This window comes from Pipistrellus kuhlii, unplaced genomic scaffold (assembly GCF_014108245.1).
Source record: "Pipistrellus kuhlii isolate mPipKuh1 unplaced genomic scaffold, mPipKuh1.p scaffold_m20_p_2, whole genome shotgun sequence".
Taxonomy (NCBI): Eukaryota; Metazoa; Chordata; class Mammalia; order Chiroptera; family Vespertilionidae; genus Pipistrellus; species Pipistrellus kuhlii.
Window position 1 is genome coordinate 176,424,856 of NW_023425515.1, and position 26,663 is coordinate 176,451,518.

General features: G+C 42.6%; 1 protein-coding gene across 2 annotated transcripts; it reads right to left on the reverse strand.

The window, feature by feature from the left end:
* Nucleotides 1-6,566: 6,566 nt before the first annotated feature.
* ZBTB8A (zinc finger and BTB domain containing 8A) lies at nt 6,567-26,337 on the reverse strand. Of its 2 annotated transcripts, XM_036446426.2 has the most exons (5): nt 26,017-26,337; nt 18,296-18,400; nt 12,304-13,127; nt 9,399-9,568; nt 6,567-7,242 (listed from the first exon to the last, which is right to left on the reverse strand). In XM_036446426.2, the coding sequence occupies exons 3-5, from the start codon at nt 13,124-13,126 to the stop codon at nt 6,907-6,909; spliced, it is 1,329 nt and encodes a 442-aa protein (XP_036302319.1). In that variant the 5' UTR covers nt 13,127; nt 18,296-18,400; nt 26,017-26,337; the 3' UTR covers nt 6,567-6,906. The 2 variants fall into 2 exon arrangements, with proteins under 2 accessions (XP_036302319.1, XP_036302320.1); XM_036446427.2 differs by lacking the exons at nt 18,296-18,400; nt 26,017-26,337 and adding an exon at nt 14,784-14,800.
* Between the last annotated feature and the right edge of the window lie 326 nt (nt 26,338-26,663).

Below are 26,663 nucleotides of genomic sequence, written 5' to 3' on the forward strand. Positions count from 1 at the left end.
CAGTGATTCTCATCATTGATTCTTCTATCTACCTCTTCCTCTCTGAAATCAATAAAAGTATATTTAAAATGTAAAATAAAATTATCTGGACTTCTCAAAGTAGATAACTTCTAAAAAGTAGAACTGCTTTGGTTTTATTTGCAACACTATTCTGTTAATTGAGGTATTCTTTCCTGTGATACAAGAGTTTGCAAAGTTGCCGAAACCGGTTTGGCTCAGTGGATAGAGCGTCAGCCTGCGGACTAAAAGGTCCCGGGTTCGATTCCGGTCAAGGGCATGTACCTTGGCTGCGGGCATGTCTCCAGTGGGGGGTGTGCAAGAGGCAGCTGATCGATGATTCTCTCTCATCGATGTTTCTAACTCTATCCCTCTCTCTTCCTCTCTGTAAAAAATCAATAAAACATTTTTAAAAAATTTCTTGCAAAGTTGCTATTTATTCACACTTACATGAGAAAAGATATTTGCGCGGTGCCATATATCATTATAGTAGATTGAACTTGACCTAAGAGGAAGAGATTGTGAGTTTTCTAAGTGTGCTCTCTGAGCACCGCATTATTTCCCTGGGTATTGGAAGGCTAAGCAAGCTCTTCAAATTAATATCTAGCAGTCACTGGGGTAGTGCTTCTTAACCTTTAAACACATTTTTCAAATTTGGATTGAGGATCTCTAAGCAAAAAATAATGTCTGGAATCTATCTTTGTTAGAGTTTCCAGACTGGGATGGAGGTTTTGTTTTTTTTCCATGGAGCCCTTTGCACATCCTGGCTACTTGGGTTGATTGTGAAAATGAATAAGGGGAGACCATGAGGCAGTGGGAGAGCCACATCTAGAGCAAGGCCTCTTGGGATGTAGAAAGCCAAGTAGGCTACAAACTTGAGTAGGAGAAAAAGCACAGTCATTTCTCTTTCCACAGTGCTAGATAATGGGATTCAGTAAAGAGGTGTAATTTTGCTATATAAATTATATATTTTAATGTATAATAGTAATAATTCATTACTACTTCAAAAATTAGTTTGTTTTAAAATATGCCAAAATGGCCGAAGCCGGTTTGGCTCAGTGGTAGAGCGTCGGTCTGCAGACTGAAAGGTCCCAGGTTCGATTCCGGTCAAGGGCATGTACATTGGTTGCGGGCACATCCCCGGGAGGGGGTGTGCAAGAGGCAACTGGTCGATGTTTCTCTCATCGACGTTTCTAGCTCTCTATCTCTCTCCCTTCCTCTCTGTAAAAAATCAATTAAAAAAAATATATATATATATTTAAAATATGCCAAAATGAAGATGCTGTATAGAAGGAAAATGAATGTTACCCTTTACATGTGAAGTTCGGTTCCTCCCCACACCACATACTTTTTTTTCAGATACACTCTTTAAAATTACTATTTTATCAAACTATAGTTGGCATACAAGTAACCCCAACTTTCCTAGGGCAATTAAGAATCATCCTGCCCTGATCAGTTTGGCTCAGTGGATAGAGCCTGCAAACTCAAGGGTCCCAGGTTCGATTCCGGTCAAGGGCATGTACAGCAGGAGGCAGCTGATCGATGTTTCTATCTCATCGGTATTTCTGACTCTTAATTTTTCCCTCCCTCTCTGTAAGAAATTAGTAAAATATATATATTTTTAAAAAGAATCATCTTGTAAATTAAGAGGAAGGGAGTCATCTTGGACTGATACTTGGAACTGGAATTTAAACACCAATGTGCTGATGTTTTTATTTTAGGGTTGTAGTGATTAATAGCATAAACGAGCCAGATCATGGGTTCAAGGCCTGGCTCTACCATTTTAATAACTCCTTAACCCCTTTTCCTTAATTTGGGCATGTTGCTTAAACTCACTTTAAGTAGTGATAATAGTACTTGCAGGGTTGAGAGGGTTAAATAAATGTACTCACACAAAGCTCTTATGACAGTGCCTATGTGTAAATGCTCAGTCAACTCGGGCTAGTCTTCATTACTGTTACTGAGGCAAGCATAAATGCCGACAGCCCCCTTTTTCTCCTTAATTTTAAAGCTCTTTTAGGGGGTGTGGCCAGTGCCATTCTTGGTCCCCCTTTATTTAGAAGGGCAAACAGCTACTCCCTCTTCTCTACTCCTAGACTCCTGTGTTAACCAAGTTTTCTTTCTAACATTCAAGTTGAGCATCTACTTTCAAAAGCTCTGCCCATCCCCTTATGCCAAACCGATTGCCCGTCTATTTATTGTCCCTGATTCCATGTAACCCATGGTATGAAACACTCAGGGGCTGTATCAGATTGAGAAAAAATATGAACAAATTATTGGCCAGCTTTGTTTCTGCCTTTGTCATTGCCCCCATCACCTCTCCTGATCCCTACCAGGGCAGCCCACCCACAGGCACCACAAAGATCATGTAACTCCTTGGTTCCTACCTTTGAATTTTTGCTCAGATTCTTTCTCATTTTTACAACAACTTGGATATAGCCGGGAACGGTTTGGCTCAATGGGTAGAGCGTCGGCTTGGGGACTGAAGGGTCCCGGGTTCGATTCCAGTCAAGGGCATGTACCTTGGTTGCGGGCATATCCCCAGTAGGGGGTGTGCAAGAGGCAGCTGATCGATGACTCTCTCATCGATGTTTCTAACTCTCTATCTCTCTCCCTTCCTCTCTGTATAAAATCAATAAAATATATTTTAAAAAAAAACTTGGATATAATTCACATACCATATGATTATCCCATTTAAAGTACAAATTGGTGGGTTTTAGTATATATAATATAACCATCACCACAATCCATCTTAGAACATTTTTTTCTTCTAAAAAGAAGCCCACTATCAGCAGTCATCTCTCCCATCCCTCCAAACTCGGGGCAACCACTTGTCTACTGTCCTACCCAGATTCTCACCGGTGATCTTGTCCTTTTGCAACGTAACTGGAAACTCACTTCTTGGAAGCTATTTGGACTTATCCCACTTACTATACCGGATCCTCTCTGTGAAATACTTAGAATTTTAAGTTTATGGATACATTGCTGCACAAGATTTCTCAGTGAGTACATGTTACACTCACAACGTTTAAGTAGCAAGCACCTTAAACAGAAAAGGTACAGGCTTCTGGTTATTTTATGTACCATCTTTGAATCTTCCCTTGCTTTGTCTGTGGTTTATTGCTTATTAACATATTTGACTTTTTGTTGGTATGAATACAAGTTCTGTAGGGAGACGACGGACATGTTAGAAAATGAAGTTTTCCATTTTTCTTAGTATATTTGTGGCTTCATTTGTATGAATAAACTCCTGTATCAAAATAAGATATTAATTATAATTTTACATAAGATATAAAGAAGCTGGCTAAACAGTATCATTTATGGGATACCCTGAATTTCATCATTAAAACTCTTGTAAGTGTCCTCCCCAGATGATTGGAGCAGCGTTCCGATACACCAAGGTTTCGGGTTCAATCCCCAACCAGGGCACATACAAGAATTAACCAGTGAATGCATAAATAAGTAGAAAAACAAATAAGTATTTCTTCCCTTCACCTCTCAATAAATAAATTAAAAAGACTCTTGTAGCTACAGTCACATAATTTACATAATATTTATTCCGTATAGAATTTATCCACATACAATGATGTCAGCTTTAAAACAACTGGCTATTTGTATAAAGTCATTTTATAAAATAGAGTAATGAAAAACACATCTCTGAATTAAGCTGATATTCCGGAATTCAAAAAATTGGATCATTCTAGTTCCTGTTTTTGCCTGTTTCACTGGTTGCTTAATTTCTGTGCCTTAACTTCTTTAACCTTTCATGTCAGATAACTGTCCTACTTTCATAGATATGTAAAGAATAACAAAAATTATTAAATACTTTGCAAATATAAAATGCTATATAAATGATAAATAGTAATACTGATTCACTCTAATATAAAATAACAGAACTTTCCATTTATAATCTAAATTTTGGTCCTCCAGTACCTATTATTATCACCCTTCCCAGTTAAATACATCTACTTAATGCTGTACTGTTTTAGTGATTTTCCACAGCATTAATTTGAGAACTCAAAAAATATATATATATATACTATGAATGGAAATGTCAAAATATCTTAGCGTGACTTGATAAAATAATGAATTGAGTTCTGTATAATAAGGATGATTTGCTGCTATAAGAGAACCTCTGGCTGCCAGCATATAAGAGCAGTGAGTAATAGGAGTAATAAAGTGAAACTAAAGCCTAAAGAGAAATGCAGAGTTATCTAGCTCCACGGTTTTCAATACTGTACTCCTGAGCTCTAGCAAGGTGCCCAGGGAAAGGCATGTAGGAGACTAACCAGAGCAGCTCTGATTTTAGAGTTTCTTCCTTAAATGTTGCCTTCTCGATGAAACAATTCATGAGAAGAAATAGTTTCCTTGGGTGAAAAAAAAACCTTTGAAAACATTGATCTAGTCTATTTTGCTTCCTCCAGACAGTAGGCACGACTGCAGTGGTGCTTTATTTTTGCAAAGCTTCCTCCCGTCAACAAGACACTCGTAAGGACCACAGAGTTAGGATGTTCAGAAGCTGATAAACAGAATTCCTGCAAGAGCAAACTGGTCTAACCAATTCCCATTATTTTCCAAATATTAAAAAAAAAGTCATCGCCAAGACTGGTTTGGCTCAGTGGATAGAGCGTTAGCCTGTGGACTGAAGGGTATCAGGTTCAGGTTCAGTTCTGGTCAAAGGCATATACCTTGGTTGCGGGCACATCCCCAGTAGTGGGGGGGGGGGGGTGTAGGAGGCAGTTGATCAATGTTTCTCTCTCAGCAATGTTTCTAACTCTGTCCCTCTTCCTTCCTCTCTGTAAAAAACCAATAAAGTATATATTTTTAAAAAGTGATCAGCATAAATAAAACTTATATTAACAGATTATACCATTATGTAACATTTTCCCACATTTAAAAGCCTAAGAACTTAAGTTTTCTCAGAAACCAATAGAAAGTTTCACTCTAGAAAAGAATTGGTCTCTAAAGTCTTCGAGACATAAAATCGGAATATTATTTACAACTTGCAAACATGTCAGGAATGTTCTTTTACGATACTAAGATGATAGAACAGATATGCTGTGTAGTTTGGTGACTTTGGCAGCTGTTTTGTTAGGATTGATGCTTGTTATGAACAACTGCAAAAGCATTATTTCTGAGAAGGCTGTACAAGTGCTGGCGGCACTGTGTTCGGTAGACCTTGCTGACAATCACGCTGCTGTATATGAAGTTTGCATGCAGAAGACAATAGCATTAAAGAGCATTTAGGCCGTAAAGTGCGTTCGAGTATACACATGCAAGCACTACTTCCTGTCTATGAATAAAGCTCAAATCAGTAATTTTTCCTATTGGCTCCAATGACTAGAAAATCAGATTATAATTTGGAAAGCTGTTACCACCATCTGGTGAGTGACAACTGTTCCTCCCTCCCTAGGATATGGGTGACTCCCTATTCAGGAACAGTCCCGTGGGGAGAACAATGAACTCAATGCCCACTATCTAGTCTAGAAGCAACTAGAAATTTGCCATCAGAGGAATCTTGAAAAAGTCTCAGAATTAAGTACCATAAAACAAAATGGTTATTCATCTATTTATAAAAATGTTTTAGAAATTGATCATTTTAGCACACAAATTGGCATCAAGGACAATCATTAATTAAATAAGGAATAACAAAAAGTATCAACTTGAGGTATGTCGGGCTTATGTATTTATATATTGTATTTTAAAAATTTTATATACTGTATTTAAAAATGCAGTATAATAGACTAGTCGGAGTGGCTCAGTTGGCTGAGCACTGGGTCACAGCTTTGATCCCTGGTTAGGCCATGTAGGCAACTGATTAATGTTTCTCTCTTACATCGATGTTTCTCTCTCACTCACTCCCTTCCCCCTACCTCCTTCCTCTCTAAACATGTCCTCAGGCGAGAATTAAAATAAAAATACACTATAATACATGGAGCCTCTATCAAAATTCAGTTATATCAAGCTTTATTGTGATAACTTGCAAAGGTCAGTTCTTTACTTCTGGTATATAAATTTTATCTTTAGAAGTAAAGTAAAGTAGGCTGGTCCGAGTGCAGTGGTGTCTTAGAAGTAAAGTAAAATAATGCTTCTTCAATTTAACTAATTTTGGAATGTTTCATAAGTCACACAGGGGAAGAGTTTAAAATTAACTATACCCTATAAGAAAAGTTTGTTCAGAAAAATATACAGAGGATATGCAAAAATGCTTAAAGTGTTTAAGATAACTTGCTCAAATCATTTTATATATAAAATTTACATATAAATAACGACATAAAAACATGTCAATAGATACTATAGGGACATTACTTAACACTATATGAATAACTGGTTCAAAATATATGTTGAAGATGATTAAATTCCTTTTTTCATACTTTCTGATAGGCTTCTTTTATAACTACAGCAGACTGATGAAGTGCAACTTCAATTCATCACCATTTCAGGGGACAATATGAGGAGAAAAGGTTGAACGAGAACTGTAGTAGGCAGCTGATAAGTAATTCTCTCTCATCATTGATATTTCTATCTCTCTCTCCCTCTCCCTTCCTCTCTGAAATCAATAAAAATAGTTTATAAAATATTTTATTTCAATGTTGAAAAAGGTATGCTAAGTAGATCTTCCAATAGTAAAAGAAAAAAGGCATCTCTGTAATAAAAGTAAGATGATTAACTGTTCATCGATCATGCCAACTCAAGCTAAGTCTTTCTTTCCAGTGCAGCAACATGTTTTAGGGCAAAACAGTTCAGAATGGAGACCATGGCCTGTTCAGAAAGCATGCAAGTTACAGTAGGCCATTACTTTAAGTCAGTCTGACAATGCGTTAACCAGTCTCTGACCATGGAGAAGAGGGAGATATAGGAAGTGGATGTAAATTACAGACATGCCAGCTCTGTTGGTTCCCATTACAGCTACCTAATGTTAGGCTTTATCTCCTTTTCTTCTTCTTCTTCTTCACTATCATCAACTTGTTGTATGACCAGATCAGCAGATCCATCCTCTACAATCTCCACGTATGATTTATTCTCATTTTCACTCAAGTGCCACCTGGAATCCTTATCGCCATCTGATGGGGACATAAGATGCTGTTCGGCTTCCAGATCAATGGGGAGGCTGTCTATGCCAACCTCAGCAAGGCACTCGTTACAGAGTCTGTAGCGCCGGGTTCCTTCCTGGACCACTTGGCCTGTTAAATCAGTCACATGGCGTTTGCATTTCCTGCAGATTAGTTTGCATGCCTGGTGAATCTGTGTAGAAATTTAGATAGTGATAAAAAAGGATTTTTTAAAAGCAGGACAATTTGATATTCTAGGTACCAGTTCATAAACTTAAGACATTCAAAGCCTATTAAGTTAGCATCTAGTGTGTCAACCTGCAAACTGAAAAGTCCAGGTTCAATTCAGGTCAAGGGCACCTGTCCAGGTTGCAGGTTCAATCCCCAGTGGAGGGTGTGCAGGAGTCAGCCAATCAATTATTCTCCCTCATCATTAATGTTTTTATCTCTCTCTCCCTCTCCATTACTCTCTAAAATCAATTTTATAAAAAGTACTTCAAGAAAGGGTTAAATCTCAACGACCTTTATTTTATTTTAAATATATTTTATTGATTTTTTTACAGAGAGGAAGAGAGAGGGATAGACAGTTAAAAACATCAATGAGAGAGAAACATCGATCAGCCGCCTCCTGCACATCGCCTACCGGGGACGTGCCCGCAACCAAGGTACATGCCCTTGATCGGAATCGAACCCGGGACCTTGCAATCCGCAGGACGACGCTCTATCCACTAAGCCAAACTGGTTTCGGCTCAATGACCTTTAAAAAAAAAATTAGCTTCTAGCCAAGACCGGTTTGGCTCAATGGATAGAGCGTCGGCTTGGGGACTGAAGGGTCCCGGGTTCGATTCCGGTCAAGGGCATGTACCTTGGTTGCGGGCATATCCCCAGTGGGGGGGTGTGCAAGAGGCAGCTGATCGATGACTCTCTCTCATCGATGTTTCTAACTCTCTATCTCTCTCGCTTCCTCTCTGTACAAAATCAATAAAATATATTTTAAAAAATTAGCTTCTAGTTATTAGAAAAAGATAAAGATTTTGGTGATAAATTGATGTCACTGAAATATTACACACCAGTTTTCTCTAAATAATGACTAATAGTATTAATCCAATAGTATTTTTATATCTGAGGTATTACAGGACACCTTTTCAGAATAATAATAATTGCAAACACTTAATATATGCCATGTACTGTTAGCTTCATGAGATTAATAAAGGCAGGCATTTTGTCTATTTTGCTCACTGCGGTATATCTAGCATTTAGAAAAGGGTCTGACACGAAGGAGGTGCTGTTATATTTGTTGAATAAATAATTATAAAGCAATGCATGAAGAAATTACTTTAAGGGACCCAGTGTCCTTTAAAATTAAAAGGATCTCTTATCAATGGAATTTAAGTACAAGTAATAGAACAGATTTTGGGGAAAAAAATCTTATTGCAAGATGATCAGCAGAGCAATGTTCCAATGTTACTATAGTATTAAACCACGAGAGCACTGACCAGCAAATTCCCTAAGATTTTTCTGACTCTGACAACCCAGTCCTTGACTGGGAGTGGTTCTACTGCCCACCTTGCTGCCTTCCCTGAGGATACTACAAAGGAACTAGAGGGGCCCTGGCCGATTTGGCACAGTAGATAGAGTGTCGGCCTGCAGACTGAAGGGTCCCAGGTTCAATTCCAGCCAAGGGCACATGCCTGAATTGTGGGCTCAATCCCCAGTGGGGGACATGCAGGAGGCAGCTGATCAATGATTCTCTCTCATCATTGATGTTTCTATCCTTCTCCCTTCCTCTCTGAAATCAATAAAAATACATTTTTTTAAAAATAGAAAACTATGTGTATAAGAAGAAAGGAAGAAAGGAAGATGGAAGGAAGGAAGGAAGGAAGGAAGGGAGGGAGGGAGGGAGGGAGGGAGGGAGGGAGGGAGGGAGGGAGGAAGGAACTAGAGGGACACTTGAAAGGGAGTGTCATGCAGAGAGTGAAACTAGAAATTCTAACAGATAAGGATTCAAGAGTCACCAGTAGATGCTGAAGATCTGAAGTAGTGATTCCGACCCAGACATTTAAAACATCTTTACAGCTTACATTGGCTCCAAAGAGATGAGCCTATAAAAACCTGTTAGATTTTAAATACATTAAAGTGAATATTCAAAAGACTATCACTGACTTCAAGGTCTCAAAGAGTAAAAAAATACATAAAAATTGAATTATGCATTATGTGCAAAGTGAAAACATTAAGTTAGAAAATGGTTTAATATGGGAGAGTTGTGAGAAAAGATTTCCATCATAAATTAGATTACCCTAATTGTATGTATTTAAGAAGTAAAATTTGAAGGAAAAATCAAATACATACTGTTCGAAAATGGCTACTGAGGTGGTCTAGCCTGCTAAATCTTTTCCCACAAGCTTGGCATGGGTAGGGCCGTTCTCCTGTGTGACAGCGAAGGTGGCGCTTCAGGTCGGCTTTCCGCTTCACCACGTGTGTGCAGTACGGGCACTTGAATCTCATCCCGAGCAAATCATCTGTCAGGAGACAGTGCGATTAAATGATTGGAAAGTTCATAGTAACAATTCTAATCACACAAAAATAGCCAGAAAGACTTGGTGAATCCAATCTTGAAAAGGTAGAAAGGGAAAGAAATGAAGACTTGATTGTTGATGTAACAAGCACAGAACTGTAACTTCAGTATTCAGCATTTGATATATTTACAGTCTGGCAAATTTAGTCTGTCACACTTACCTTCTAATTAAATGTCATAGAGTCAATAGCTATTGAGTGTACAATTGTAATAATCTGAATAAAGATTTATTAAAAAATAATAATAATAAAATAAAGTTGAAAAACTTTCATGATCTTTGTTTTAAATTCTGGAATGTACCACAAAGCTCCTTTATTTTATTATTAGTAGTATTATTATTATTAATCTTAAATTCTGGAATGTACCACAAAGCTCTCTTATTTTATTATTATTATTATTAATCCTTATCCAAGGATATTTTTCCATTGATTTTCAGAGAGAGTGAAAGGAAGGGGAGAGACAGAGAGAAACACTGCAGGGAGACACATCGATTGCGTGCCTCCCATATAGCCTGATCAAGGCCAGAGATGGAGCCTGCAACCGAGGTACGTGTCCTTGCCTGGAATCAAACCGGGGCCCCTTTAGTCCACAGGCCGACTCTGTCCACTGAGCCATACCGGCCAGGGCTATTATTATTATTTTTGAATCCTCACCCAGGGATGTTTTTGTTTATTTTTAAAATATATTTTTATTGATTTCAGAGAGGAAGGGAGAGATAGAAACATCAATGATGAGAATCACTAATCATTGATCGGCTTCCTCCTGTACACACTCTATTGGGAGTCGAGCCTACAACCCAGGCATGTGTTCTTAACTGGAATCAAACCAGGGTCCCCTCAGTCCAACGCTCTATCCACTGAGTCAAACTGGCGAGGGCAGTTTTGTGTGTTTTTTTGTTTTGTTTTGTTTTTTTAAATATATTTTATTGATTTTGTACAGAGAAGGGAGAGAGATAGAGAGTTAGAAACATCGATGAGAGAGAGAGTCATCGATCAGCTGCCTCTTGCACACCCCCTACTGGAAATATGCCCGAAACCAAGGTACATGCCCTTGACCGGAATCGTACCCGGGACCCTTCAGTCCCCAAGCCAACGCTCTATCCATTGAGCCAAACCGGTCTCGGCAGTTTTGTGGTTTTATTTAAAGGCAGCACGAGTGATACGGTGGTTATGAAACTGTTCTCTATCTTCTCCCTTTTAAAAAAGAAAATACGTTTTTATTGATTTCAGAGAAGAAGAGAGAGATAGAAACATGAATGAAGAGAGAGAAAGAATCATTTATCAGCTGCATCCTGCACGTCCCATACTGGGGATTGAGCCTTGACTTGGAATCGAAATGTGATCTCCTGGGTCATAGTTCGATGCTCAACCACTGAGCCATGCTGGCCAGGCTAATTTTTTATTTTAAATATCATGTATTCAACATATTAGTTGTGACCAGAAGCAAACCTCAACTTAATAGCTATTAATTCAACTGTTCTTTACTGAAGTTAGATTTAAATAACCTAGAATTATAAAAGGGCAGAGCACAAATAAAGCAAGCATGGCTTGACCCAGCCAGTTCGGCTCAGTGGGTAAAGTGTCATCTGCAGACCAAAGAACCCAGGGTTTGATTCTGGTCAAGGGCACATTATACTTTAGTTGGGTTGCAGGCTCCTTCCTGGCAGGGGGCTCTGGTCAGGGCACGTGTAGGAACAACCAATTGATATGTTTCTCTCACATCAATATTTCTGTCTTTCCCTCGCTCTTCCACTCTCTAAAAATCAATGTAAAAATATACTCGGGGGAGGATTTAAAAAAAAAAAAAAAAAAAAAGCATGATTTTATGGCTGTTTTATTTATTTATTTATTTTAATTTATTGATTTGAGAGAGAAAGTAAAACACCGGCTTGTTCCATTATTTATGTATTCATTGGCTGATTCTTGTTTGTGCCCTGACCTCAGATCAAACCCCCAACCTTAGCATATCAGGATAATGTTCTAACCAACCTGGCCAAGGGGACTCTATTGCTGTTTTAAAAATAAAAGATTTCCTATATTTCAATGCTATTTGCTTGCTTTGGTCAATGGTTAGAACTCAGCAGGATTTTCAGTAAGCTCTGCAATATGATAATATAGTATCATGCATTTTCCTGTTGGAATCATACAAGAAAATGTGATTAGTAAAAATCAACCAAGTTGCTTTTATTTAAAAGCATGTTATCTACAACCGAAATTTTTTTTTTTAAAATCTGTATAACAAGGGAAATGTGAATATTGACAGGCTAGTTAGTGATATTAAGAATTTGTTAATTTTGTTTAGGTATAATAATTTTGTTTAGGTACCGGAGTGTAGGGTTTTTTTAGTCTATATTTTAGGATTACATTCTGAAATATTTACAGATTAAAACATATGATGTCTGGGATTTGTTTAAAAATAACAAAGAGAAGTTAGGAGTAGCCCGGCCAGCGTGGCTCAGTGATTCCCCAGTAGGGGCATGCAGGAGGCAGCCAATCAATGGTTCTCTTGCATTATCGATGTTTCTAGCTCTCCCTTCTTCTCTGAGATCAATAAAAATATATGTATTTTAAAATTCACTTAGTTCAATTGCCTATAACACCTAAAAAGAGTATGTTGAGATAGGCTTGATTTTTATAGAACTGGAACCTGAGTGAGGGGACAGAGTCTCTTTTTGGGTACCTGGAAAACTTCTTGATGTGACATCAGAGCCTTGACCGTATGGATAACCAACAGCAGGAGAGTCCATTTCAGCATCAAGCTGTGCTTGCTCTTCAGATTGGGAAACGTGGCTGGGCGAATCAGATGTTCGTGCTTCTGGCTTGCTTGACTTATAATGAGCAATTTCAGAAGGCTGGGACAATCTCAGATGTCTGGGCTTTTTAATGGGATCTTTCCTTGGTTCATGCTTGGCCAAGGGTTGCTGAGGATTCCTTTGGGAAGCTGGGTGGTAATTATACTTACTCCAAGGTTTCCCGCTTATCACACCTGTTCCTTGATCTGGGCTTAGGTGAGAAGGCGGAGAACTGCTTCCTTCTGGCCAGCCACCGCTATAAAAAGAGGAACGTTCTACACCATTAGAATGGGCATCTCTATCCGAGAGACTGAAATAGCGATCTTTTTCTTTCTCACTAATGTCTAATGAGGATTTAATGAAGGTCTTACATACACTGATGACATCGGTCATCTGAAGGAAGCTAGCAGCCGACATCACTTCGATGACATTCTGGCCGGTCAGAGAGAGTTTGCCGGAGTAGACAAAGTCTAGGATGACTGTAAAAGTGTCAGGGGAGAAAGCCTGAAACGTAGCTGTGGTCGGCTGGCTTGTCTCCTTTGAGTTCTGAGAAAGAAGCATTTTAAAGTAGCCACTACTAGCAAATAACACATTTCGATGAGCTTTGAAGACCTTCCCTTCCACGAGAATACTGCAATCACAAAACACGTCCTGCCGGCGCTGCTCATTTAGCTGTTGCAAGAGCTGAGACTGATGGGAGGAGATCTCCATTCTGAAGAGAGAAGACACGTGTGGTGAACAAACACAAAATCACTTTGCTGAGTCAACTCACACATAAGATGATTCAACTAAAATTACAATCAGAAACCCCTACCTTTCTTCCATGAAAACCACTTCCTTCTTAAAGAATCCAATCTCCAAGACATAGAGAATATAGGTTTCAGACTACACTGTGTGTTAAAAATGGTCAAAGATGCCTGACCAGGGTGGCTCAGTGGTTGAGCATAGACCTATGAACCAGGAGGTCATGGTTTGATTCCCGGATGCCCGGGCTGCAAGTTTGATCCCCAGTATGGGGTGTGCATGAGGCAGCCGATCAGTGATTCTCTCTCATCATTGATGTGTCTCTCTCTCTCTCTCTCTCTCTCTCTCTCTCTCTCTCTCTATCTTCCTCCCTCTCTCTCTCTCCCCCCTCCCTTCCTCTTTGAAATCAATTAAAAAAGAAAAATGTTTAAATAGTCAAAGAGATAAAAGATGATATAGACAAGCTTATAGTTATAAGCATCAACAATAGAGCCAGGTGGCTTGATTTGGAATTCCAGCTCCCCTACACACTGAAGGCCAGCTGAATTGTCACAAAAAATTAATCATCGCACCCCTCCAGCTATCGCCCTTTGGAAAAAGAGCTTTTCAAATGCTACCAGGCTCTCTCAGAGCTTGCTGCTGACCAGGGAACACCACGTGGCCATGCCTGAGTTGCCTAACATGAGTGTTACCAATGTACCAAGTTATACATCTGGGCATGTGCAGCAGCCCTCCATCATCCAGAGGAAGTGTTTTGTACAAGATTAGACTGGACAGGTCCTGAACCCACACATAAGTCTGTGGGCAGCTGGCACAGCTCCCACACACCTACTAGTACTCCCAGTTCATTGCTGCCTTCCTCAATCACACATATGGCCCATGGTGAGTTCCCTACCACTGGCTGACTGAGGAAGAAAGCGCTAAGGCCTCATGTAGAGGTTCTGCACAACATGCTGGCTCCAGCTGGAAGTGGATGGCTGAAACATCATGGCTCCAGCCAGGAATGTCCCTGAAAGGCAATGGGAAGGGAAATATCCCCATTGGGCATCTGGTTGTCCTCTTGGCATGGACGAAGAGATAGACACAGGTATGGATCTTATCCTGATTCATGGACAAGGCCTAACCAGTTGATCAAATGCTCAAGGATTTGGAAAGAACCATAGAGAAGCATCAGTCGCTGAGAGGCACAGGAAGAAAGGGTAGATGGATATCCCTGTTGGAGTGGGCACAGGGTAAGAGGTTTCAGTGTCTTGTGCGAACGCTGAATGAAGGGTACCTGCTGCTGAGGAGCTCTCAGAAGCCAGGTGGTCAGGAAGACCTGTGCTGCGGATGCCGGCTGGCTCATTCCCTGTTCACCAGGAAGCCTGCCACGTAGCCCATCACCCAGAAGCAGCTTGCCTGATAAAATGGTGGAATCACCAACTGAAAATCCCATCCTGGCCCCCTCTGGCAGGTGATATCGTGAGAGACTGAGGTGCTATCCAAATGGATCAAGTGTTACTAATGTACCACTGGTGCTTCTAAATGCCATCGTGATAAGATACTACTTTCCTTCTAGAAAAAATTAAAAAAAAGAAAAAGTGGTGGTTCCTCCTTCCACTTTGACCATTAATAACCCACTTACAGAATTTCTGCTTCCTCTCCCTGCTGAGGTCTTACTAGGAGCTCCCAAGACGGGAATGCCTGCACCAGGGAAACAGTACACGGTCCCATTAAGTTAGATTGTGACTGACCTAAAAGAAGAATTAATATCACCCATTGTGGGAAGAGCATGAGTCTTTGTGTGAAGGAAAGCTGCATACTGTAGGGCAAACTGGTCAACTTGTTTAGAATTTTAAATATGGGAAGAGCGGTGTATGGATGCCAAGTAGCCAAAATGGTGGACCATGTTGGTCATTTGCCTGTTGTCTCTCAGTTCTACATCCTTCATGCTCTACTCTACTCACTACTGATGGAATTCTGCAAACAGTATTTCCCAGGCTCCCTTCCTTGCAGCTGGCTTCCTGTGAGAGTCTATCAACAGAAGGAACTGATAGAAAATATCGGGTCTAGTAATAATTAATGTCGTTTTTAAACATTCATTTAAAATCTTGCTTGGCGTTGACTTGTATTGACATAACCTTCAAACACGTGGTATCTACAGAACGTGTGAAGTGCAATTAACAAGTTTTGCTTGAAAAAGTTTGTGTTTGGTTTGGTTTTTGTTGCAAAACTAGGGCTAAGAAGATGGCGGATGAAGAGCATATTCAGCACTGCATGCTTTACGAGTTCCAATTAGGAAGAAAAGCAAGTGAGGCTGCAAAAAACATCTGTAGTGCTCTTGGTCAAGATGCAGTTAGCGCCAGAAAATGCCAGCGTTGGTTTGAGAAATTTCGCAAGGGAAATTTTTCGTTAGATGACAAGAGTGGTCGAGGCCGTGTGTCCAATTTTGATCAAGAAGCTCTTCAAGCTCTTTTGGTGCAAAATCCTCAAATTACCCAACAAGAGCTTGCGACAACTTTAAATTGTTCACAAAAAACAATTTCCAATCAATTGCGTGCACTTGGCAAAGTCCAAAAGTTTGGAAAATGGGTTCCTCATGAGTTGACCGACAACAACCGTAATCAAAGAGTCACAATTTGCAGTTCGCTCCTCTCTCGTCAAAACCGTTTGCCGTTTTTAGAGCAAATTGTTACCGGAGATGAAAAATGGGTGCTGTATGTTAATTTGAAAAGGCGGCCTCAATGGTTGGACAAAAATGAGGCTCCGCAGCCCACGCCAAAACCTGACTTGCATGCGAACAAAGTGATGTTGTGTGTTTGGTGGAATTTTAAAGAAATTCTTCATTATGAACTTTTACCATCTAACCAAACCATTACAAGTGCAGTGTATAGTGCCCAATTGGAAAGGTTAGCCCAAGCTTTAAGAGAAAAAGAACCCGCGCTGATTAATCGGAAGGGCGTAATTCTTCACCACGATAACGCACGACCGCATACTGCAAGAATCACTGCTGAAAAACTGCGCCAGTTGGAATGGGAAGTTCTCCCTCAACCTGCATATTCTCCTGATAATGCCCCTTCCGATTATCATTTGTTTCGTTCTTTGCAAAACTTTCTTCTTGGAAAAAAATTTAATAATGAAGAATGCCTGCCGAAACCGGTTTGGCTCAGTGGATAGAGCGTCGGCTTGGGGACTGAAGGGTCCCGGGTTCGATTCCGGTCAAGGGCATGTGCCTTGGTTGCGGGCACAACCCCGGTAGGGGGTGTGCAGGCAGCTGATCGATGACTCTCTCTCATCGATGTTTCTGGCTCTCTATCTCTCTCCCTTCCTCTCTGTAAGAAATCAATAAAAATATATTTAAAAAAAAAAAATAATGAAGAATGCCTCAAAAATGCACTGACCGAATTTTTTGCATCAAAATCACAAGAATTTTACAACAGAGGGATTAAAATGCTTCCTGAGCGTTGGGCACAAGTAGTAGAAAACAACGGCAACTATATTGTTGATTAAATTTTGTTGTATTGTTTAAATAAATTCGATTTTAAAAAGTATTAGAAAACGACATTAATTATTACTAGACCTAATAGGAAAAGGAAAAGAAATGTCCTGCTTCGGGCAGTGGAAATGCAGCAGCTGCTGGCTGCTGGGGTGGTGGCTGCAGGGCTGGGGTGATTCTGGACTGCAGTCGCCTTCCCACCCTGAGGACTTTCCGTCTCTGATAGAAGTGGCACTTCCTTGGCAGATCCAGAACTGACTGTGGCAGCAGGGATGGAAAGGAAGGGAACGCTGCGGAAGACTTGAATGGGAAATAAACCTATAGGTCCTCATGGCTGACTGGCTGTGGAAGGCTAGAGAGACACAGTGGTTTTTAAAGCCGAAGTCTTCAGTTGTATCACTACCAGAAATCAGAAAGTCAGGAGGGGAACACGGGTTAAGAGGCAATGACCTTGGTTGTAAGTACATTGTGTTTGAGGAGAGTGAGAAATCAGGTAAAGATGGCCCGAACAGGCTGATCTGCAGTCCAGAGGAGAAGCCAGGCTTGAAGACAGAGACGTAGGAGATGTCCACAAATAGAGGCGAAGGGGCTCAGAGGGAACGCGGCTGAGATGGGAACCTGGTGGCTTGCCCGTGACTGAGAGCAGGATGGGGAAGAGCCAGTGTTGCTGATGGCGCTGCAGGGAGAATCAGAACGCTAACACCTTGCCCAAGGCGGGGAGTCTCAAGAAGCAGTGAAGGGTCAATGCGAGGAAAGAGGAAAGGGCCACAGGCAATCATAGAAGGATATGCACTGTCTCCTGGAGTCCCCACACAAACTATTAAGTGGGTGACTATCCCCATTTTACAGAAAAGGGTATTAACCCGGACAGTGACTCCAAAGTTGCAGCTGGCAACTACCGAACTCTCCTGCTGTGGTGCTGGGGGGCGGGGGAGAGGTGTAAAGGGGTGCTGGGAGATCAGAGTGCTGACAACAATTCTATCACGGAATTACCGTATTTTTCGGACCATAAGACGCTCCGGACCATAAGACGCACCAGTTTTTAGAGAAGGGAAATTAAGAAAAATTAAGGGAAATTAAGAAACAAATAGTGTCCTAAAATATTTTATGTGCATTAAAACCCAACATCACAGTCATAAACACATGTAATCAACCCTGTAAAGTAAACAGCAGCATTTAGAACCATTTTAGAGCCGGGCAAGCACACAGAGACCACACAGAGCCGGGCAAGTAAAAAAACTTTTTTTTTAAAGTATATGTATAGGCTATATTTGGACCATAAGACGCAGGGACTTTTCCCCCCCACTCCTGGGGGGGAAAAAGTACGTCTTATGGTCCGAAAAATACGGTAGCTATATGTCATGAGAAGTAAGTTTACCTTTCTAGGCTTAACTTCCTTCTCTGTAAATTGAGGGGATTGATATAGATAATCTCTGGCCCTGTGTAATATGAGTCTCTGATTAAGAGGGAACAGAAGACACAACAGAGGCAATGAATTAAAATTTTAGGAATAGGTGTACGGGGAGAACTAGCCAAGAATGTTTTATACAGTGAATTTTCAAGCAATGAATCCCCATTCGGATATATAAAACCTACCATTGCAAAGTTATACTTTTTAATCTATGCATTTAAGTTAGGTATAATATCAAAATTTTTCATACCTGGAAATTTACAAATGCTGCTCTAAAACCCTGCTACGTCAACTGAGCAGAGTAAAAATGGGAAGGTTCCAAGTCAAACACAGTGTGTGTGAAGGAAGGATTACCCTGTAGAGAGAAAATAATTATTTATAATGTATTTTTGTAATAAAAAACATAAACATCTGCTAGGGTACATAATAAATATTTATTTAAATAAATTACATGTGAGCATTTAATCAGTTTTCATTTTTTGCATGTAAAAACAGATAATCTGGCACAGATGATCAGTGAGTGGAAATGTATAAATAAATAACTTATTACCTGAACCTTAATATTTAAATCTGTAAGAAGAGATTTCTAATATTAAAAATATATTATGGTAAATTGAAAGCAAACATACTTTTTAACTTTGACAATAAAATAAATTTTAAGACAACAGCTAGTCAAAAACAGGCCAGCAGAAACCGGTTTGGCTCAGTGGATAGAGTGTCGGCCTGTGGACTGAAAGGTCCCGGGTTTGATTCCGGTCAAGGTCATGTACCTTGGTTGCGGGCACGTCCCCAGTGGGAGGTGTGCAAGAGGCAGTTGATCGATGATTCTCGCTCATCGATGTTTCTAACTCTCTATCCCTCTCTCTTCCTCTCAGTAGAAAAAACAAAAACAAAAACAAAAACAGGCCAGCCATGACTACTTTAGCTCAGTAGATAGAGTGTCGACCTGCAGACTGAATGGTCCCAAGTTCGATTCCAGTCAAGGGCATGTGCAGGAGGCAGTTGATCGATGTTTCTCTCTCATTAATATTTCTAACTCTCTATCTCTCTCCCTTCCTCTCTGTAAAATAAAATCAATAAAACATATTTTAAAAAACAAAAACAAAGACAGGCCAGCAGATGAGACACCAAGGCAGCAACATATGTCCTATTATCCTTTTCCTACAAGTGGCATACATGTGGTTTGCAAAAAGGACAAACAGAATAGCATTCAAGACTTAACTTGAGAAATTCAACATTACTTAAAAACTGTAAGGTTAAGAGAGACGTGGGGGAAAGAATCCTACTACATATGTTCAGAAAGCCCACTGCAGTCACCCAAATCTTTTATAACTCTTAATCTGATTTGCCAGATTCCACCAGTATACCACAATTTCTTAAAAGAGTTAAAGCGTGTTTTTAAAAATATATATTTTTATTGATTTCAGAGAGGAAGGGAGAGAGAGAGAGAAATAGAAAGTCAATGATGAGAGAGAACCATTGATCGACTGCCTCCTGCACACCCCCTTCTGGGGATGGAGCCTACAACCGGAGCATATGCCTTTGATCCGAATTGAACCCAGGGACCCTTTAATCTGCAGACCAACATTCTAGCCACTGAGCCAAACCGGCTAGGACATATAATATACCACAATTTTTAGCAGCAGCTGCAACAAGTCTTACTATAAAAAATTTCAGTTTCTACTATATTCCAACCCTTTTTAATTACCACCACCAACAAAATCTATCCCACTATTTTCATTGGCCATTAATTTTGTTAATATAGAGTGTTAAGGCTTATGTCCATAGGCAGTGGGAAAATGAATTTGATGCTTTTTAAACTAATCAATTAAGCTAAGAATTAAAACCAAAATAATTTTGACTGTCAGTGGTTGAGCATCGACCTATGAACCAGGAGGTCAGGACACATGCCTGGGTTGCAGATGCGATCCCCAGTAGGGGGCATGCAGGAGGCAGCCTAGCAATGATTCTCTCTCATCATTGATGTTTGTATCATACTCTCCCCTCCTCTCTAAAATAAATTTTTTTTTAATTTTTTTTAAAGAGTCACCGATTAACTTCCCAGTCCGGCATGTGCCCAGATTGTGAGCTCAATCCCCAGTGGGGGCAAGCAGGAGGTAGCTGATCGATGATGTTTCTCTCTAATAGATATTTCTATCTCTCTATCCCTCTTCTTTCCACTCTCTTTAGAAATCAATGAAAAGATATTTTTTAAAAAAGAAGAAAACATATGCATCAACTACCCACTATTGAGGAGTAGGTAACTTAAACCATTCAAAAACACTGCTGACCTAGAGGTTTATAAAAAAATTTTTTTTAGCCAAAACCGGTTTGGCTCAGTGGATAGAGCGTTGGCCTGTGGACCAAAAGGTCCCGGGTTTGATTCCGGTCAAGGGCATGTACCTTGGTTGCAGGCACAACCCCAATAGGGGGTGTGCAAGAGGCAGCTGATCGATGCTTCTCTCTCATTGATGTTTCTAACTCTCTATCCCTCTCTCTTCCTCTCTGTAAAAATTCAATAAAATATATTTTAAAAAATTTTTAAATATATTTTGATTTTTTTACAGAGAGAAAGAGAGACGAATAGAGAGTTAGAAACACTGATCAGCTGCCTCCTGCACCCCCCCTACCGGGGATGTGTCCGCAACCACAGTGCACGCCCTTGACCGGAATCGGACCTGGGACCTTTCAGTCTGCAGGCTGACGCTCTATCCACTGAGCCAAACTGGTTTCGGCTATAAAAAAATTTTTGACACATCAAACTAAAAAGTTTTTTGCACAGCAAAGGAAACCATCAACAAAATGAAAAAGTAACCCACTGAATGGGAGAACAGACAGTATTTGCCAATGACACATATGATAAGGGATTAATATCCAAAATTTACAAAGAACGTATAAAATTCAGCGCCAGAAAATCAAACAAGACAATTCAAAAATGGGCAAAGGACTAGAAGAGACACTTCTGCAAAGAGAAAATACAAATGGCCAATAGACACAGGAAAAGATGCTCAGCATCACTAAGCACCAAGGAAATACAAATCAAAACCACAAGGAGAGATCACCTCACACCTCTCAGAATGGCTTTCATCAATAAATAAACAAGTGTTGGCAAGGGTGAACCCTCGTGTACTGTTGGTGAGAATGCAGACTGGTGCAGACACTGGGGAAAGCCATATGGAGTTACCTCAAAAAATTAAAAATGGGGCCCAGCAGGTGCGGCTCAGTGCTTGAGGGTCCATCTATGAACCAGGATTCCTGGTCAGGGCACATGCCTGGGTTGTAGGCTCAATCCCCAGTAGGGGGGCATATAGGAGGCAGCCGATCAATTATTCACTCTCATCATTGATGTTTCTATCTCTCTCTTCTTCTCTAAAATCAATAAAAAATATGTATTTTTTAACTGGGAGGGAGGAACCCTGCCTGGCCTGTGTGGCTCAATGGTTAAGTGTCAACCCATGAACCAGGAGGTTAGGGTTTGATTCCCAGTCAGGGCACATGCAAGGGTTTTGTGCTTGATCCCCAGTGGAGGGCATACAGGAGGCAGGGGATGGATGAGTCTCATCATTGATGTTTCTTTTTCTTTTTCTTTTTTTTTTTTTTTAATATATTTTATTGATTTTACAGAGAGGAATTAAGAGGGATAGAGAGTTAGAAACGTCGATGAGAGAGAAACAGCTGCCTCTTGCATACCCCCTACTGGGGATGTGCCCGCAACCAAGGTACATGCCCTTGACCGGAATCGAACCCAGGACTTTTCGGTCCATAGGCCAAAGCTCTATCCACTGAGCCAAACTGGTCTTGACATCATTGATGTTTCTATATCTCTCCCTTTCTCTCTCTGAAATTAATAAGAACATATTTCAAGAAAAAAAAAAGAGAGAGAATCAAAACCATAGTTGGGAAAATTTCATAGATACAATTAAGTTAATTCCAAAAGAAGTGAGAGTATGGGGAAATACCAAGATGATGGCACAGGTAAACACCTAAACTGCTGCCTCACACAACAATTTCAAAACTACAACTAAAATACAAAACGAACATCATCCAGAACCACGGGAAAGCTGGTTGAGTGGAAATTCTACAACTAGAAGGAAAGAGGAAAGCACACGGAGAATCAGAGGAGCTGCAAAAGGCTGAAGTATGGAGACGCGCACGCAGGCAGCTGAGTGCCTGGCTGGCTTTCTCTAGTGGGAAGGAGACAAAAGCTCCCAACTGCACTGAACCCCAGGTCTGGGTGAGACCCTGGGGACCCAGGCTTATACAGGAGGAATCTGGACTGTCAGGCGGAAACTCAGGGAACTGCAAAAGGCAGAGATCTGGAGGTGCGCATGCGAGTGTGTGAAGAGAGGACTGCTGAGTCCACCGCTGGCTTTCTCTAGTGAGTGGGTAACGGAAGCTCCCCACTATGCTGAACTCCAATTCTGGGCGAGAATCTTGGAATCCAAATTCATTGGGGGAGAAACTGGCTGTCTGGCAGCAGGCGAAACTCGAGGGCGGCTTACTCTTAGAGGTGCTTGCAGCAATTACCAAGGGACGCTGAGACCCAAGGGCCTCATAGGGCAGGGCTGACGGGAAGCCAAGAATGTCTGCTCAGCCCTGAGACTCCACCCCACTCCATCTAAGCTGAGCACAGAGGCTTTTGCAATTTTGCAAGTCTTGTCCCATAAGGCTGTCTCCAGCACAGAAGTTCTCCCAGCATAGACACAGCTGATCCTCACAGCCAATTGGTCTGGAGGTCAATTCCTCCCAGTGATACCAACAACAATCAAGACTTAACTACAACAAGACTGTACACACATCCCACAAAGGGGTGCACCAAGAGTGTCCACCTCAGGTAACTGGGGAGACCGAGTCACTGGGCCATGTAGGACACCTAGCACACAAAGCTACCCTACCAACTCAGGGAAGCAATGAAAATGTGGAGACAAAGAAACAGATCACAAACGAAAGAAATGGAGGAAAACAAATGACTGGAGATAGAGTTCAAACCACGTTTATAAGGTTTTTCAAGAATTTCCGAGAAAAGACTGATAAATTTAGCAAGACCCTCAAGTATATGAAAAAGGACCAATTAGAAATTAAACATACACTGACTGAAATAAAAAAAATATTATATAGAGATCCAACACCCCAAGAACCAAGTCAAATATTTGAAATACAAAGAAGCAAAAAACACTCAACTGGAAAAGCTAAAAAGAAAAAAGAAACTAAAAATTTAAGATAGTGTAAGAAGCCTCTGGGACAACTTCAAAAGTACCAACATCAGAATAATGGGGGTGCCAGAAGAAGAGAGAGAGCAAGATACTGAAAACTTATTTGAAGAAATAATAACAGAAAACTCCCCCCTACCAGTACAAGTCCAAGAAGCACAGAGAACCCCAAACAAAAGGAATCCAAAGAGGACCACACTAAGACACATCATAATTAAAATGCAAAGAGCAAAAGATAGAGAATATTAAAAGCAGCAAGAGAAAAACAGTTAATTACCTACAAGGAAGCACCCATACAATTGTCAGTTGATTTCTCAGAAACTATGCAGGCCAGATGGGAGTGGCAAGAAATATTCAAAGTGATGAATAGCAAGAACCAACAACTAAGATTACTCTACCCAGCAAAGCTATCATTCAGATTTGAAGGGCAGATAAAGAGTTTCACAGATAAGAAAAAGCTAAAGGAGTTCATCAACACCAAACCAGTATTATATGAAATGCTGAAAGGTATTCTTTAAGAAGAAAAAAAAGTTAAAGATAAAAATTATGAACAAGGAATACATATATATCAACAAGTGAATCTAAAAATCAAGTGAACTAAAAATCTGATGTACAGAATAAACTGGTGAATATAATAGTATCAGGGGCATGCCGAGACCAGTTTGGCTCAGTGGTAGAGCGTCGGTCTGCGGACTAGGGGGTCCCAGGTTCGATTCCGGTCAAGGGCATGTACATTGTTGCGGGCACAGCCCCGGTAGGGGGTGTGCAAGAGGCAGCTGGTCGATGTTTCTCTCTCATCGACGTTTCTAGCTCTCTATCTCTCACTCTTCCTCTCTGTTAAAAATCAATAAAATATATATATTTAAAAATATTTCATTCTACACATAAAAGTGTGTCACTGAAAAGATGAAGCCTATTAGAGAGAAATTCTGCATCTTGAAAACACAATTTAAATGATATAAAATATCTTACAAAGTTTCTTTTCCAGCCCCAAATCATTATCATCAGAAGGGCTGGTGATGTGAGAGCTGACAGAGTGCCCTCTTTCCCGGCGCCTGAAGGTGACATAACTGAGAAGGAGCCCAGAGCTCATGGTGCCTCTTAGTGACACGGCCTAACCCACAGGCGCCCATCAGGGTGGGCGGGGTGGCAGGTTGGAGTCTCACTCCCCACTGACCACAGGGGAGGCCCAGCAGTTAGTTTCCCAGGAATAATGACAGGAGATTCCTTGTACTCAGTGAAGGGCTCTTGAGGTCCCACAACCCACCCATAACGGAGGCTCTGAGACTGGACTGGAGGGGAAATCTAGCCATTGGTTCTTCCGCGGAGGATTTTGAACTTTGTTTCTGATAAGGATCAGGCACGGTTTTCATTTTTATTTATTTATTTTTTCAATTTGTACCCCTCCCCTGGGTGCCCCTCCCCCAGTTATTTTTATTTTTTAATATATTTTTATTGATTTTTTTTACAGAGGAAGGGAGAGGGATAGAGAGCTAGAAACATCGACCAGCTGCCTCCTGCACACCCCCTACCGGGGATGAGCCCGCAGCCAACGTACATGCCCTTGACCGGAATCGAACCCGGGACCTTTCAGTCCCCAAGCAGACGCTCTATCCATCGAGCCAAACCGGTTTGGGGCAGGTACGGTTTTTCAGGCCGGGAGAGCGCTGTGTCTGTCGGCCTCTCCAGAAGCCTGGGGGGCAGTGCTGTTGGGGGAAAGAGCAGGAGCGGGAGGACAGGGCGCCGCGGGGCTGCCGTCCGCCGGTCCCCTCCCGGCTTAGGGTGAGGCTCCGCGTCTCACTAAAGTTCAGCGAATAGAAATGTTTCTTAAAAAGTAACCATCTGCCGCTTCCAAACACAACTTGACACATAAACGTCAACTATTACAGCGCCACATATCAATGTTATCTCGTTTTTTAAAACCCCGCTTTCTGAAGGAGGTGGCTAAGGGGACGAGGCTGAGCCGCTCGCTCACAGAAGTGGCAGCGGAAGGTGCTGTGTGCGGCGCCGCAAGAAGCAGTGACCGAACTCAGGATGCGTGAGGCGCCGCGGGGCCGGCCGCCGCCTGACAGAAACCGAGGGCCGGGGGAGGCCGGGAGAACCGGGCTGCCGCCCCGCGGGCCGCCTTCCCGGGAGGCGAGCGCTGGCGCTCGGGGAAGCCCGGCTCCAGCCGCCCCGTCAGGCGGGCCGCCCGCCCGGCACCCGGCGGCCCCGAACCTCTGGAGCCCGCGGCGCTCGACGGCCCCAGACACGCCCGGCGCCGGCCCGCCGCCAGGAGGCTCCGCGCCTTCCCGCCACGGCCGCGCTGCCAACGCCCGGGGCGAGGCGGACCCTGCGCTCCCGGGGCGGCGGGCGCGGGCGGCGACGGCGCGGCCATTGTCCGCAGCCCCTCCCGGGCGCAGGGCGGGCGCGGGTGCGGGAGCCGGTGCGCCCCGGCGCCGCCCGCCTCTCCCCGCGGCCATCGCCCGGGCCGCCCGCGCCGCCTTTGTGGCCATCCCAGCCCCCGCAGCCGCCGCCGCCCAGCGCCCGGGGCTGCAAATGGCGCCCGCCCGCCGCTGCGCCGCCGCCGCCGCCCGGCGGGAGGTCTGGGCCCCGCGCTCCGACCGCTCCGGGCACCGCGCCCCGGCCCCGCCGCCGCCCGGGGGGTCGGAGCCCGCAGCGCCGCCGCCCGCGCCGCCGCCCGTGCGATGCCCGCCAGCCGGTCCCGCAGCCCCGACGCCCCGCCCGCCGCCGTCCGCGCCCGCCGCCCGCCGCCGCTTACCGGGCCGGCGCCCCGCGGGCCTGCGCGGGCTGGGAGGTCCCGGTCCTCCTCGGGGAAAGGCCCCTCCGAAGCCGCTCCTTGGCGCCCTTAAAACGTGAGCCCCACCGGGAGGGAGACAAAAGGCATTTGCTGACGTGGGCGCTGGGCAGAAACGCCCGAGGGCTCAGGACACAATTAAAGGGGCAACGCACCGATTCCAGGCGCCAACCCGCGGCGGCGCCCACTCCCCCTGCCCTCGCCCACGCCCCGCGCACCCTCCGGAGGCACCGGGGCGCCCAGCTTCCCCGGCAGCGGGCTGCGGATCATCCCTCAGCGGGAGCTGGAATTTAAAACTGTCTTTTACGTTGGGAAAGGCGCCTCCCGAGGGCAGAAGGGCTGGATTTCGAGGATCTGGGGAATTTGGTTTAGGAAAGTGGGAGGGGCTTAGGCGTGTCCACAATCACTGTGTAAGTGCATGGGACATGATTGTCCACTGGCAGCGGTTTCCACGGAGTTCTTCCTGTATGGAAGCACTTGTGTTAGTCGAGGAAAACCTTGTCTAAACCTCTACAGATCACAAGCGATTTATTCAAAGAGGAAAAACCCAGGCAGGCTGAGAGAAGAGAACCTAATTCTTGGTTAAATTCAGAAAACAATAGGAAGAATAG